Source organism: Maniola hyperantus, chromosome 8 (assembly GCF_902806685.2).
Source record: "Maniola hyperantus chromosome 8, iAphHyp1.2, whole genome shotgun sequence".
Taxonomy (NCBI): Eukaryota; Metazoa; Arthropoda; class Insecta; order Lepidoptera; family Nymphalidae; genus Maniola; species Maniola hyperantus.
This window is the reverse complement of record NC_048543.1, coordinates 13,323,150-13,338,234: the sequence shown is the minus strand read 5'-3', so window position 1 is coordinate 13,338,234 and position 15,085 is coordinate 13,323,150. Positions and strand designations below refer to the sequence as shown.

Genomic DNA, 15,085 nt, shown 5'->3' with positions numbered 1-15,085 from the left:
TAGAAATAGAACCAGCGCGTGCCAGACCTTCGTTATTTTATAAAAGCTGAAAGTTTCTCCGCGTGTTGTCCCCAGCACTGGGAGGAACGTTGTAAATGTGTTAAAAGTATGCTCCTAAAAAAAGCATATTATACAGTCGTAGGCTATGTAAACGATAAAAAAGCTTGGATTTGACTCGCTCCAGCAATGCACGGGGCTGCAATGGCTTGTATAGTACGGTATAATAACATTGTAAATTGAAAAATTAAAAAGAGCAACCGCCGAGTTTCTTGCTGGTTCTTCTCGGTGGGAACGGCGTTCCGAACCAGTGGTAAATTAAAACTACCTGACTATTCATAAGCACTTGTAAAAAGTTTACATGAATAAAAAAAACCTTCTATTCTTCTATTCTATTCTACGTCTGTTTTTTGGAGGATCATCGTGGCTTTGGGATAACTGGTAATAAAGGTGTAAAATATCTTACGTCAAAGTATGAAGTCTAATTGAGTGTCTAGCTAGAGTGAGAGAGCCCCGAGAAATCAAAGATTTAAAAATATTATTCACACCACTCGCTCGACAATGCCTTATTAAATACCTGTTATTTAAAGGGAAGAGACTGGAAAAGCGCGGCAAATTAAAAAAAATATCAGTATGGAAGCTCCATCATTCATCCAAGGGCAGCTCTGAAATTAGTATGACAGACCTGGAATAACCAAATTTGACAAAACAGAAATTAAAATAAGTACGTCTAAAGTATCAAATTAGGTTATTCCAGGTCTGTCATACTAATTTTGGGGCTGCCATACTGATATTTTCTAAATTTGCCGCGCCTTTCTTTTCTTAACCAGACTCTTAATTTTATCTAAGTAGGCAGAAAAGGGTTTAAAATAATAGAAACATATTTTTCAACTTGACATTTATTTACATTTATATCAACAAAACGGGTGTTGTATAAAACGGTTTTTATATTAATTTCATACCAATTATTTATTATTGTTATACCTACTAAATAATATGGTGCCTCGAAACAGTGTAAAAATAAAATTTCACGTTTGTAGGGTAAGCCACTCCAGTAGGTTCCGTGACTCCGATAGTCTTAAGCCCCCAGTTCCCGTTGGCCCAGCATATTGCGCCAAGATCCTTCGATATGTGCGCCGAAACTGGCACCAACCCCCCAATTGTGTAAGAATAACCATTTCATGGCTATCGCAATCGTCAAGAATTCTGCCCTTTGATTGGCTGTGAAAAAATGTAAACAGCGAATCAACCAATCAAAGGGCAGAATTTCTTGACGATTGCGATAGCCATGAAATGGTTATTCTTACACAATTGGGGGGCAGATTGGCAGTCGGCCGTTCGAGGCAAATATGCTAAATGGCTTTGTACAAGTTCGCTAAGTGCATTCGCCAGTTTGGCCAACGTACACTAGAAGCATTATTTTATCTATATAAGCTGTAGCAGTTTTTTAACAATCATAATTCATATAGCCGTAGGTATTAATAGTATTACAATAGTCTAATCAAATAAATAATAATTAGCAGGCGATGTGAACATTACAATAAAACCCAGTAAATAATTTATCTCAGATTTTTCGTAACTTTTTTACTCAAGATTTTTTTAAATAGGCTGGATGCGATATTTTCTTTGACCTTTTCGTTTTTACCCGACTGCGGCGAAGCCCAAAGGAGAGTTATTAAATATTTTTTAACTCTACGTTTATTAAACTACGTAGACACTTAAATTAAAGAAACACTTTAATTTTTTACGTAATGTCACATCGTCGCTTTTTCAAATCATTGATTGATTAAAAATAAAATATATTAGGTAAGGCTCTTTTTTACTTTTGTCGTAACTGTCGTAAGCTCATCAATTTTCAATCAATTTAATTACATTAAAAATCAAATCACAACTAGAAGATAATAATGATCTAGACGTTTTGAAGAATTATTCTAGCAAAAGAAATAACACTGCCTTTTTATCTGAAGAAACAGCTGGATGTCTTAAGCCTGAAACATACAACGCGTAACGGCAGTGCGACGCGACGGCAACTGCTCTGCAGAACGTCAAACTGCAGCGCGTGACGTCGACGGCGCACAACTGTAGAAGCGAGGCTCCAATGCGCACTTTCTGCCACTCCTATTACTAAAAAGTGGATATAGTGCATACATTTTGAGCAAAGACTTGCCATATTTGATCTGCATCAATTGTCAACTATTTACTGTCATGTCAAAAGTACACATCGTACTTTTGACACAGAGTAAATATGGCGAGTGCTTTCTCACAATTATGCATCATATTGCAAAAAGTAGTTTAAGAAGTTATCGCCAAAAAACATGGGAAAATCAAAAACTTCTTTTTGTATTTAACGACTTTTTAGAAACAGGATGGCAGCTTTGTAATGAGAACCTGATCTGATAAGTTTCCAAAGTGTACTACAACTAGGAGCCGCCTTGAACGTTTCGCGTTCTGTTTGTTTCAACATTTACAGTGACCGGCAAATAACTTGAGCAATTGTGGTGATTCCCTTATAGTATAATTCCCGCAAATTGCTAATGCGCGTGGCCGCCATTCTAGTCTCTTTGGCGAACTGAAGGGGATGCGAGGGATTTCTACCGCGCGGGAGTACGCGATTGGTTGATCAGTCGCGATATACCGAATTCCGGAATTACGCTGCTTTTTGCTCTAGTTCTTTGTAGGTCCTACCTACTTGGAAATATATTCGCCCAGTTTTAGAATTAACTAACTCGCTATTAATAAATATTGAATTTCTATTTTTAGTAATATTTCTTGTTATTAAAATGCATTTTCATCTTTTGCTATCGATGTCATTTTAGAGGTTTTAGCTATGAGGGCGTTATCAAAACATTTTAATTTTCTTAATAAACTTTCGGTTAGAAAAATTATGTGAATCGGCAAATACCTGGAATAATAAATTTATGAATGAAGTTAAAGAAGCAATAATAGTACAGTCCGTTCACTATAACTTTTCCCCTGACGTTATTTTTGGCACCATTGCAAATCACACAATAATAAACCCTAAGCTCTAGGAATAAAGCAAACAAAGCAATGGTGCCAACATGACGTCAGGAGAAAAGTTATAGTGAACGGACTGTAGGTACTTAATTTAACTACCTACCTATATATAATAAACAAGTCCAAATTATACTTAAACCGTACTTAAACATGAAAACAAAAAAAACACATTTCTTGTATCTAAACCCGGACGTAAATATCTCCAGTGGGTAGGTAAATATAAAAAGTTTTAATTCATACAGTCAACACCAAAATAACTTTTTTAAAATTTTTTGAAGATCAAATTAGCTTTGATGCTTAGGTACGTCAACACACATATACACTATTTTAAAGGATAGATGGAGAAACTATTTTGCTTATTTGAAGTGGTAGTTATCTAGAAGAATTTATTTAAGCTCAGGTAAAACGCTTTCGGCAGCAGTAGGTACCTACTGCAAAATTTCACATGAACGCGTGGCGGCTTAGACACGTTGCAACGTTCAGAAATAGTTCCTATAGATTTGTAAAAGGAACGCAAACATGTCACAGTAATGAGCGTCACTTTATAAAATTTGCTTTTACTACAATTTCCAGTATAAAGCGGTGTAAAAAGACTCGCCATATTTGGTATATGTGTCAACTGTCATATCAAAAGTACGATTTTAGTCCTTAAGGACTTAAGGACTCAGTAAATGCTTCTTTTATATTGTTGTAGAGCTTTCTCTATCTACTCATAAAATATAGTATTTATGTGTGAAGGCAACGCCTCTATATTTTATATGTACATTCCATTTTTAAAAGCCAGCTATTTATGTTACATTAGATTTTATATTACAACATTGAGGTCTCGTCTTTACCTAGAGTTACTAATTTAATAGGTAAAAAAATTGTCTTATTTCAAAAATTTGTCTCTTTAATTAGATCACAACTATGAACAGACTATTCACACTGGTTGTGTCTAGGATTGTTTAAGTAGGAAGGTAACTGGTTAAAAAGAACAACCACAATTTTTTTTAATTACTTAGTAATTAGGTGCCTAGGTACTCAGAAAGATTTTTGGGAGGATGACATGATATAGGTACCTACCGCTCTAAAGAAATCAGGATGGAATATTCGGAGATCATAATAAATAAATGTACCTACTATGTTAATTTTTTTGTAACTTGGTGACGTGTTGTTTCGTGCTTTTACGGTTCTGGGTTCTAGCCCTTTTGACTTTGGAGCCTATTACTTAGAATATATTCTGTAGATTTTTAAGACATCATAAATGAATTTGGATTTTTTTCCTTATTATTTGGACACAGATGTTTTCTTCCCAGATCCTAATTGATTGGTAGGTGCAATAAACAATAATTATTTTGTAATTTAACGGTTATTTACAGCCTGGCGGACTGCTCAGGACCGGAGTCAGGCGCAGGGATCAGGAGGGGTTTCAACGCCCTTTGAGAAATCCGGATACAAAATTATATGTTACGAAAAAATGTGGCTGTTCTAATTTTGTTTATTTGAATTTTTAACAGTACATCCCCATAACAATTTTATTCATTTACTTACAACAAAGTAAGGGAAAGTCCCCTTTTGAACTTTTTACACGGAACTCTCACAAGACAATAATTAATTAATTTAGGTAGGTACATTGAAATTATATGAAAAAGTTGTTATTATACAGCTATACGGGAACTTATTCAGTCTAGATATTGTCTTCAGCAGACATTGAAAAATTGACTAAAATTAAACTAATACTCTCAATAAGACAAACATCGAAATCGTTTTTAAAATATTACTGAATTAAAAATTAGGTTGATCCTGATCGACGTGCGAACTTTTGTCGCGGTTTATTGGCTTGCTAGTGGATCATCACAAGACCGCGATTTTGTGAACTGACGGCTTGTCAGCGTTGTTTGAAATATGCAAACTACGCAGACATGTTGATTCAACAAACTCTAAACAAGTTGATGATAATGACACGTGTTAGCTGAACGATGAGCCGTGAGTAAAACCGCCGTAATCTTTAGGTACCGTAATCTTATGGCTCGCTCGTCGATCAGGATATTTTAATGATGAAGATAGGTACCATCAGTTTAACGCATTGGCACATTAACTAAATACTTCGGGGTAATCTTACTAAATTATAAAATTTTAGTGAAATATTTTAATTAAGTAAGTAAATTATATGAATAGGTACAGTTAATCCCCATTGAGCGATTCTTTGATAATTACATTAAAGTATTTACTATGACAATAAAAGGAATAAAATATTTTAAGTAAGTGATACTTAATTTATAAAAGAAATCACTAGACGTAAATATTAAAATGGTCTATATGTATGTAGCGTGTAGCATAATAAAGTATCTTTAAAAAGCTAAAAATGTTTAACAATATAAAAATACATAAGAAATAGAAGAAAATCTAATGTAAATGGCCAACGCCACACAGCTGGCATGATCTGGCGTAAGGTATTGGTCGATTTGGACAAGTGCATTGGCAAAACACGGGTTTACATTTGGATAAAACACGGACGCTATAAAATTCTTAGACATTTATTTTCGAATTTATTAGGTAGATAGTTAACAACTTTACGCCTCGTCTTACCCGCCGTGTATCGGCCTTTAGAACAAGATAAAAATAATTTGCATATGGATGTCGATTTTACACAAAAACTTAATCTATGTTTAAATACTTAATTCTAACAAAAATTTTTGACTAAAGGGTCAAGTTCGATGTTTTATAAATAAGTTAGTAGGTAAGTATGGGTAGGTATTAATAAAAAAAATATTAGAAAAATGTCTCAAAGATCTAATATTTATATTTCAGTCGATGTTAAACCATAGACGAATAATATTTAAAAATGCTGACAAATATAAACTAGGTAATTGTTTTTTTTAAACAACGAAAAATCTGTGTTATTTTTTCCATACAGGTAGGTATGTTGGTACTTACTTAAATTGATAATGTGGCCCGTGCTTCAAAAAATTTTTTTTTCTACAAATAACTTTGGTTTAAATTATATAAAAACGTTGTTTAAATATTGTTTGTCTATGGTTGATAATTTTTAAGTATTGAGAAATTAAAAAATGAGTTTGAACATTGAAAACAATAATTTAATTTGATCGCCGTGTTATTTATTGGGTTAGACAGAATGGTTACTTTATTCGGTAATCAACAAAAACAAATATTAAGTACACCGTACACTATTGACAACATGTAAGTAATAAATACATTGATCACTTTGAGATCATTATATTATTCTAAACACCTTATAATTTTAAACAAAGATGCAATAAAATTGTAACTGACCATTGCCGCATTGGTTGTTATAAAGTGGTAACACAAACGTACGTAAAAATTAAATTATAATAAAGTAATATTCTCAACGAACATAACAGTATATAAATCTACTAAATACTAATATGGTAGTTGACGGTAAGCTTTGGATGTCAAAAAATATTTGCACGGGCGTAGCCACGACGCGACGGGTCACTTTCGTCCACTATATAATACAAGAAATCATATATTTTTTTAAATATTACTGTATGTTTCTTTTACATTTCACTTTAGAAACAAGATTTTTCATATGATACGGATTTGTTAAATTACCGACCCACACCCACCCAAGAATATTGACCAGGCTACGTCCATGCTTTACGATTTTTTATTGACAAAGAAAAAGCGTATAGCTATTTAGCTCTTTGGCGCTCATAATATGATTTGTAACGGTTCCTAAACGCAATCAACTTATGCTTACAGTGACTAAACTTATCAGTTAAAAAATAATTGTTTAACTTTACTATTAATTAATATATTAAATAAAGAAAATTTTGGGAATACTTTGGAAACGATAAATCCTTTGACACAAACCTTAATCTTTATACTTATATAGATAACAACTGTGCACGTGGACTCCGTTTTCGAACGAACCTTATCGACTATTCAGTTCAAGTGCACCGGATACATCACAACAAACGTTCAAAAACTTTTAAGCTCTGCAATAGTTTTTCTCTTTTTTTGTATAATTCACTAGGAACGAGTTCTGGAATATTGTAATCTGGTATTCTAGTACGGTCTCGACAGCTCTTTCGAACGTTTCAACTGAACTTTGAGTCTCTTTGTACCTATTTGGAAGCCGTTCATGGCTTGGATGGCGGCCTGCGCGGAGGCCGCGTTGTCGTAAGAGACAAAACCGAAGCACTTTGAGAGGTTCGTTTGTTTGTCTATGAACACTTTGGCCGATATCACGTGGCCGAACGGTAGGAACGTGGAGGCGAGGTCGGTGTCGGTGAACTCCTGCGGCAGGTGGTAGATGAACAGGTTACCACCTTCAGGACCTGGAACATGATATAACGATATTTGTATAAATACTTTAGCTTTTTGTATACGCACTTATCATTATCATCATCATGATCTACCCATCGCCAGGTCACTATTGAGCACGGGTCTTCCTTCAGAATTTAAAGGGGGTTGGCCATAGTCCACCACACTGCCTGAATTCAAAATAACGCCCTCAAGGAACAAAATACCACTTTGGCCTCTTGTAACACAAATAACTCTGTATGACCCGTCTTGTGCTGTGTGCCGAAGGGAGGTTGGCGAAAACCAAGCAATTGGGCCGATTGAGATGTCATAATTCGAAAACATACCTAGTTAGCAGGCTTACAAAATCTTTGAGCATCAGTCGTGAAAATCATTATTTTGCTATAAGTAGCTAGGTTTTAGGATCCTGAAAATTTGTTGCTGAGATGTCAGGGTCTGAGCGGCTCTGCCGTAGTCAGTAATTACTGGAACATCGTTTTATTACCTTCAACTTGCTTCCCCGCCGCCGCGGCGGCCGCCGAGCCCAGCACGGAGCCCAGCGGCGCCGCCGCGTACGCCGTGCCGAACTGCGCCGCGTACGACGACCCCAGCGGCTCAGCCGTAGACCCTGATTACACAAACATTGTTTACATTTGTCCTTATGTAGGTATATCATTGGTTCAGTGATTCTGATCTACTAAGGGATGACTTTTACGTTAGGTACACGGCCAAAAGTGATGAACATCGACTGTCTCGGTCGTTGAGACCGACAAAGCGTCATATGGGTATGAGAGACAGAGACAACACTCTACAAAGATGAAATGTCATCCTAAAGGTCGATGTTCACCACCTTTATGCGCCTGTATCGCTGCAAAGTCGCGGTAGGCGATCTCCCTAAATATGTAGTAGGTAAATAAATATAATGTCGATATCGCGGAAAATAAAGTAGGGTTAAATTAAATAATAATATGACGTAGGTACTTAAATAGGTACCTAAACCTAAATTGTACTTAAATAGGTAGGTACCTAAACCGAAATTGGGATTTTTAGTGTGGGTTTTTTTAATGAAACCTTTTTTAATTCTTCGGTTTTATGTATTGTGGTCGATTCTCGCAGCAACTTGCGTTTGCACTGCGTCATTAAACTGATGTTTTCATCAACAAGGAAAATGGCTGCTATTAAAATCTACTTATTTAAATAACACACTCTTAAATGGTTTAATTAGTTCACACATGACACAAACCACATTTGAGGACAATCCTTTACACATTAGTATCCTAATGGTTTGATAATTCCGTGATCCAAGTAGGTACTTACCTAAGTAAGGCCGCGCATACACCTGTAAGTTTTACCTACTCACGTTAAGTAACTTACGACTAGTTAATTTAATTAAAACACTCTTATAAGTACATTTATATTAGTAAATTTGCTGTAGATTAATAACGTAAGCTACTTACGTGACTAAAAATTACAGCTGGTGTACTAATCGCGGCCTAACATCGTTTTTGATCGAACCTCACGTATCCTAAACTAATTAGAGTTGCCAACTGCCACTTCTTGATTTACGGATCAAAAATATGAGTTTTAGATTTTTACCGTGTTTTACATAGATATTTTTTTAATACTTAAGTAGGTAGGTACCTATTGTTTGAAGAAACAATTAATTACTCATATACTGGACTGAAATTTTTTAGGCAACCCATATGCAATATATTTATTGACATATTAAATTTAATATAAAATACGTTTCATCCATTAACCAGCTCGGTGAAGGAAGTGAAGGATCTTAGACTACTATCACAAAGACGCATACATACTTACAAAGTACTTTTACCACTTTTACAAACGACTCAACAAAAACAACTACCAGCTACCTATAAACAATATTTTAAACAATCTCATGCAAAAAAGATTAAAAAAATATGTTAGTCAGTAGGTAGATACGTAAAAAGTAAAAACTCATTTGTGTAGCAATTATTTATTTCACTGCATATTTCTCGAATAAATTTTGTAGATTTCCATTTAAATCTACTCGAAAGATGTATTCAACGATTGTCATCTTTAGAAATAAAAAAGTCGATACTTTTATCTTGTACATTAAAAACACAGAATTCTAAATAAAATAATAGAAACAGTAGGTAGAGGTTTGTGCTGTTATTAATTAATGAACAGCGTAATGGGCAAGTTTTACTGCCACTCATTCTGCATTGCTGACTCCTTTTTATTAATCATTGGTTAAAGATTTTCTTGGGATAATACGCGGTTCCAGATTCCATTGCTGCTTTCCGCATTTCGACTCTTTCGATTTTTTTTCTATGGCTCTTGAAGACACGAAGGAATCGTAAAGCCGAAAATCGGACCTCGAAAGTCGATTACACGTCCGGTTCCTTTAATCAACGTTGCTTAGTCAGCGCAATCAACTTTATGCGCTGTTGCAACTATGCAAGTATCTACAAATAGTTACTGATCAAGATGGAAGGAAAGAGACCTCACGAAGCCAGAGACGTTTGTTCAACCAGATAAAAGAAACGGTCGACACACCGTTCTGCGATGCCTCAACAGGGAGAAATGGCGGGAGAAAGGAAGTAATATCTCGAGGGAGACACAATGAAAATAAAATGAAAGCCAGAACTGAGGAATCGATTTGATAAATAAAAAAGAATCACTAGTATTATATCAACACAGAGAATTCAACCTCAAGAGTACGCTTATACAAGGTTGGCATGAAAACAAAATCGTAAAATGTTGGCGGGGGACAGGGGAGAATGCTTTGGGACTCAAAAGTCACTTAATCAAGACAATGTGCGAAATGAGGGTACCGAACGGGCGTGGGTCGACTTTTATGCTAAGCAACTGCCTAAGCTTGGCGATCGGGGTTGTCTGGCTATTAGGCGTCTGTAGGTGGTGGTCTGTGCATATCAAGCATCTAAAGTAACGTCCAACTTGTACCCCAATGCACATAGGTCTGATTATGCAATAACGCGCACTGTTCGCGCCATAGACTTTTAAACGTTGACAATTAGTTTCGATCGACATTTGACATTGACAATTGACAAGTGACAATGAAGTTTGTGTAAATGAAAAATTCGTTATTCATGAGTCATTATATATATAGGTAATTATAGTGTGAACACGCACTTTGCCACGTTTTTACCATTTCTATACATATTTTGAATTCTGTGGGAAAAATGTACAAACGCAGTGATAATTTCCTAAATAATTGCGACTGTAATGCTCAATAAACATATGTTAAGATATTATTTACATGGGAAGGTCAGAACAGAAATATAAAACTTAATGTTTAATGACAAAAAATAATGTTTGAACAACGACATTCATGACTTAGCTTTAACAGCTCAGGTTCATTACGATTACGTATCAATCATACGTGGAACGTGGTGGACATAGTACCTATCGTTTTAATAATTTACTTATCTACTGGTTATATTTTAAATATCAATGAATCAATCCTGGTTACCCTGGTAAAGGGCTGCCATTTTTTGGAGCACGCTCGTAAGTGTGTTGGCTCGCAAAAGGTGTATCTAATCAAAAACATTTCATGTTTTGGTTGCCAAGACTCACAAGTTCATAATGCTTTCAATGTAAAAAGTTATGACATCTCTAGTGCCAAGCCCTTAGCAGAACTTATATTTGTGCAGCCTATGGGGCTTGTCCCAAGTCCAAAGTAGCTCTTAAGTGCTCTGTAGGTACCATATTTATAAATAACTCAACTTATAGGCATAAGCCCTGACTCTACAAACCCTACATCTTGGTAAAAAAAAATTATACCTACCTACATTAATTTACATTTCATCCGACAAAAAATATACGACGTAAAAAAAGATTTCCAAACATATTGTAATGATTGAAATAAGTAAAAACAGCATTCGTTTCCACCAAAACTGATACGTAACCAATAACCATAGTTGAATACACACATAGAATAAATACAAAAACAAGCCAGACCTGTTGAAACAATATTGGCACACAATCCCACAATCCGTGCCTGTTTATGTCGTTATAAAAAAGTTTATCTGCGGTCCAAAAACTAAAATGGCGTCTTTTGCCGAATTTTAGAACTGAAAAAGCCTATTGTAACGTAAAACGCAAAGCAGTTCAATGCAAGATTAAAATGCACGAAAATAAAACCAAGCCAGTCCTCGATTTATGCAATTAATGAAAAATAGACAAGTTTTCAATGCAAATACGGTGCATTGACACCAATTTTGCAGATATTTAAGGCTTAAGCAGACGTAACGCGGTGCAACAGCGGCGCGCGCTCTACAAGTTGTAAAGGAACAGTATGATGCGTTCACACTGGGGATCTCGTACGCTAATATTCTGCTCGCGCTCTATGTAAGATATAGTACCCAGCAAGAAAGATTACACAATGAACTTGATAATTAATTACGTAATAACATACAAATGTAAATAACTTTACAAAGAGATTTTCGCTTCGTAGAGCGATATCTTAGGTCACTCACACCTGTGTGACGTTTTCTCAGTCTCAACGACAGATATATTATAATGCGTAAATTTTCAGATCTAAATCGCCATTTTAGCTCTGTATTAGCTGTCATGTTAAAGTACAATCTAGTCCTTAATTTAACGGTGAACCGTACTTTTGACATGGCAGTTGACAAATAGAGCTAAAATGGCGAGTGAGATCTCAAAATTACGTACTCTAACGCTCAACGAAACCGTTATCGCTTTCTAGAGTTTATGCCTTTCCTGCCGGGTACTGTGTTTCATAAACAATTCTTTGCAGGAATGTGTTAGAAATCATTAAACGCTTTCATTGCGACGCTTTTGCCGTGCTACGCCGCCGCGCTTTGTCTGCCCTGAGCTTTAGTAAAAAGTTTTATAAAAAAACAGTGAAGAAAAAAAAAGTCTATCATACAATTTATTGCAACAATCAGCGATACCAACAAGGATAGGTAAGTCATTCCATAACATATACTCTCTATGAATATGCCTTTACCTGTGATGTTAGTCTTCCCGAGAAGACCTGAAGTGTGAAAAAGGTTCATCGTTAATAAACGTTTTTTTTAACTCTCAACGTATTAAAGCCCAATCTGAAAGAGGAAAGTTTGAGGACAAAAAGATCATTACGGGTTTTTCACGGCCATCTTATGTGGCAACATTCCAATTAAGATTTGGACAGGTAAGGCAATTAGGCCGGAATTTATAGGGCCTTAATTGTCTCTCGGACGAATTTAGGGGAGGTACGGCGGAGGACAAAGTAAAAACGTCAATTAGGAGTTGGCATTTTGAAAATTGTATTAGCGAATTTCAGTGGGAAATTCTAGGATTTCATTGGGTCGGCCATTAGGAAAATTAAAAATTTACTGAGACTTATTTGTGGGAGTGCTCAATATTTTGTAAAGTACTTATTCTTAATAAGGAGTCTAATACTGCTCTTTAGTACGCGACAGGTCGATGGCAATCGGGGTATGAGGAAGGGGGACGCCCCGCACACCCGCACATCACCCGCGCTATCGCGCACTGGGTTAGCGCGGGGGCTGTGCGGGTGCGCGGGGTGTCCCATCGCGATTGCCTTCTCGACCTGTCGCGTACTAAGGCATAGTTGGCATATTCCCAAACATATTTGCTACTAATATTTTCATGTTGTTCTATGTAAATTTTATGAAGAGCAGGAAGATTTGTAATAAACTGATTTTGGGAGTGATTTTTAAGTTAATACCAAAGTTACTATTGTTACTAATATAGATAAATATAAGTAAAAAGTCCGATAGTATAATAATCTAGATCTAGATTCTCATCTACTTAATACTAGAAGTTATCTTCCATAAATGTTTTCAGACTTTAGACAATTCAAAAATAGTTACTACCATCTCTCCCAATGAAGACCAGCAAAAAATTTTGCATTTCTGTCGGTTTACCAACCGATAAAATCGTTCGAAGGAACTCCCGAGATAACTCATTATTCAATATCACGGCCGAAATTTTACCACATTTCGGAAGAGGCGGGTTCCTATGATAAGAATACCAATTAAAATTGTCATGTATCATTATCAAGATCACGGCCTAATGTATCCAGCCAAGTTTTAATAAGATAAAATTTTCTAATAAGAACTAGGCATTGTATGTTACACAAACCATTTTAACCGACTTTCGACCCCTTCCATAACTCAAAAACTATTAGGCCTATTAGGCTATTTTACACAGTTACAATTTTGAATAATTTCTATTAAGACCCGTTTGAAAGCTTAGAATCTTAAATTAAGGTTAAAGCTTGGAAATTTTATCTCATTTTGGGAGAGACAGATATCCTACGATAAGAATATCAATTGAATATTTTATTTTAATTTTAATTGGGAAAACCAACAGCTTACAACAGCTCTATTAGGTACAATCTTAAAATTAAGTAACTACAAGCTAATAAAATGTTTTCATGTCATGTATCAGTAAAAATACTTACATAGTTGTGGTGCAGCGGGTTGCGGCGCAGAAGCGGGTGCGATCGCTGTCGCCTGCGTCACCACAGGCTGCGTCATGGCCGCCAAAGCTGCCAAGTTCTGTACGCTGACGGGCGCTAGCAACCCCCCCAGCTGGTCCGCCGCCCCCCCTCCGATCCCGCTCCCGGTCAGCCCTGAGCCATTGAAACCGATATCCTGATAGTTAACACCTGAGACGAAATAATCTAAATTAAAAGAAAAAAAAACCGGTCAAGTGTGATTCGCACACGAAGGGTTCCGTACCATCGTACAAAATTATATACTTTTAATTTAATATGCAGCCATTTTAAATTTTTTATTATTTGTTGTTACAGCGGCAATAAGAATACACTCTGGGAAAATTTCCTTGAGATAGGTAGGTACAGTACGAGGCAGAAAATAATGTACATCAACCTTTAGAATGAGATTTCGGCTTTGTAGAGCGTTGTCTCTGTCACTTATACCTATGAGACGTTTTGTTGGTCACAATGACAGAGACAATGCTCTACAAAACCGCTATCTCTTTTTAAAAGTCTATGTAGGTACGTCATTTTCTGCCGCGTACTGTAATAGGTACAGCCCACTGACAGACAAACAGACAGACGGACGGACAGCGGAGGCTTAGTAATATGGTCTCGTTGGCGGTTGGCACCCTTCGGGTACGGAGCCCTACAAATGGTTAGGAACAACGAAAAATAATAAAATTGGGACAGGTATTAGGTATTAATTAACTAAAAAATATAGGTAAATAAGTCATGTGCCATTGAAACTGATATTTTGAGATTAATAAAAGTACCTAACTAACCAAAAAGAAAAAAGTTGGAAGTTGATAAAAGAAGTATAATGTAGCTCGAACTTAATTAGGTAATGTATGTTCTAATAAGTACAAACAACGAAGTGATCCTTAAGGTGATAAGGGTTCCTTTTTTCTTTTTGAGGTATGGAATCCTAAAAATCAACGCTAAGCAAATAATACTATTCAAGCTATTTAACAATGATAATGAATTCCAAGACCTACTAGCTAGCTCCACTAGCCCAAATAAGAAACTAAAAGATAAAAATAAAGAGACAAGCCAGGTCAAACTAAAGTCGAACTTGCGTAGAATGATTAACACAAACTAAATTAGGTAAATATAAATAAAATTACCGCAATAAAAAATTAAGGATAACAAAAAAAAACAGACAAATTGGCTCGATAAACAAATCGATGCATTTTTACGATCCTTTTAAATATCGATATCAGATCTCATACTGTTACAACATCCATAGTTAATTGGATAAAATCCAGTACGTTTATCAAATGAACCCAAAAATATTTATGGATAAAAGAAAGAAAGAAAACAACA

At 35.7% G+C, this 15,085-nt stretch overlaps 1 protein-coding gene across 14 annotated transcripts in view; it reads right to left on the bottom strand.

Annotated features, from left to right (window-relative positions):
• Positions 1-880: 880 nt before the first annotated feature.
• The window catches only part of LOC117984500 (CUGBP Elav-like family member 1), a 462,287-nt gene continuing 448,082 nt past the window's right edge, over positions 881-15,085 (bottom strand). For 8 of the 14 annotated variants that reach the window (XM_069500135.1, XM_034971131.2, XM_069500137.1 and 5 more), the window contains 4 exons: positions 13,724-13,945; positions 12,263-12,289; positions 7,787-7,909; positions 881-7,316 (listed from right to left, as the gene is read on the bottom strand). In XM_069500135.1, the coding sequence (XP_069356236.1) occupies positions 7,045-7,316; positions 7,787-7,909; positions 12,263-12,289; positions 13,724-13,945 (644 nt within the window). In that variant the 3' untranslated portion in view covers positions 881-7,044. The remainder of the gene's footprint in view (positions 7,317-7,786; positions 7,910-12,262; positions 12,290-13,723; positions 13,946-15,085) is intronic. The other 6 variants (XM_034971127.2, XM_034971129.2, XM_069500133.1 and 3 more) reach the window with 4 other exon arrangements.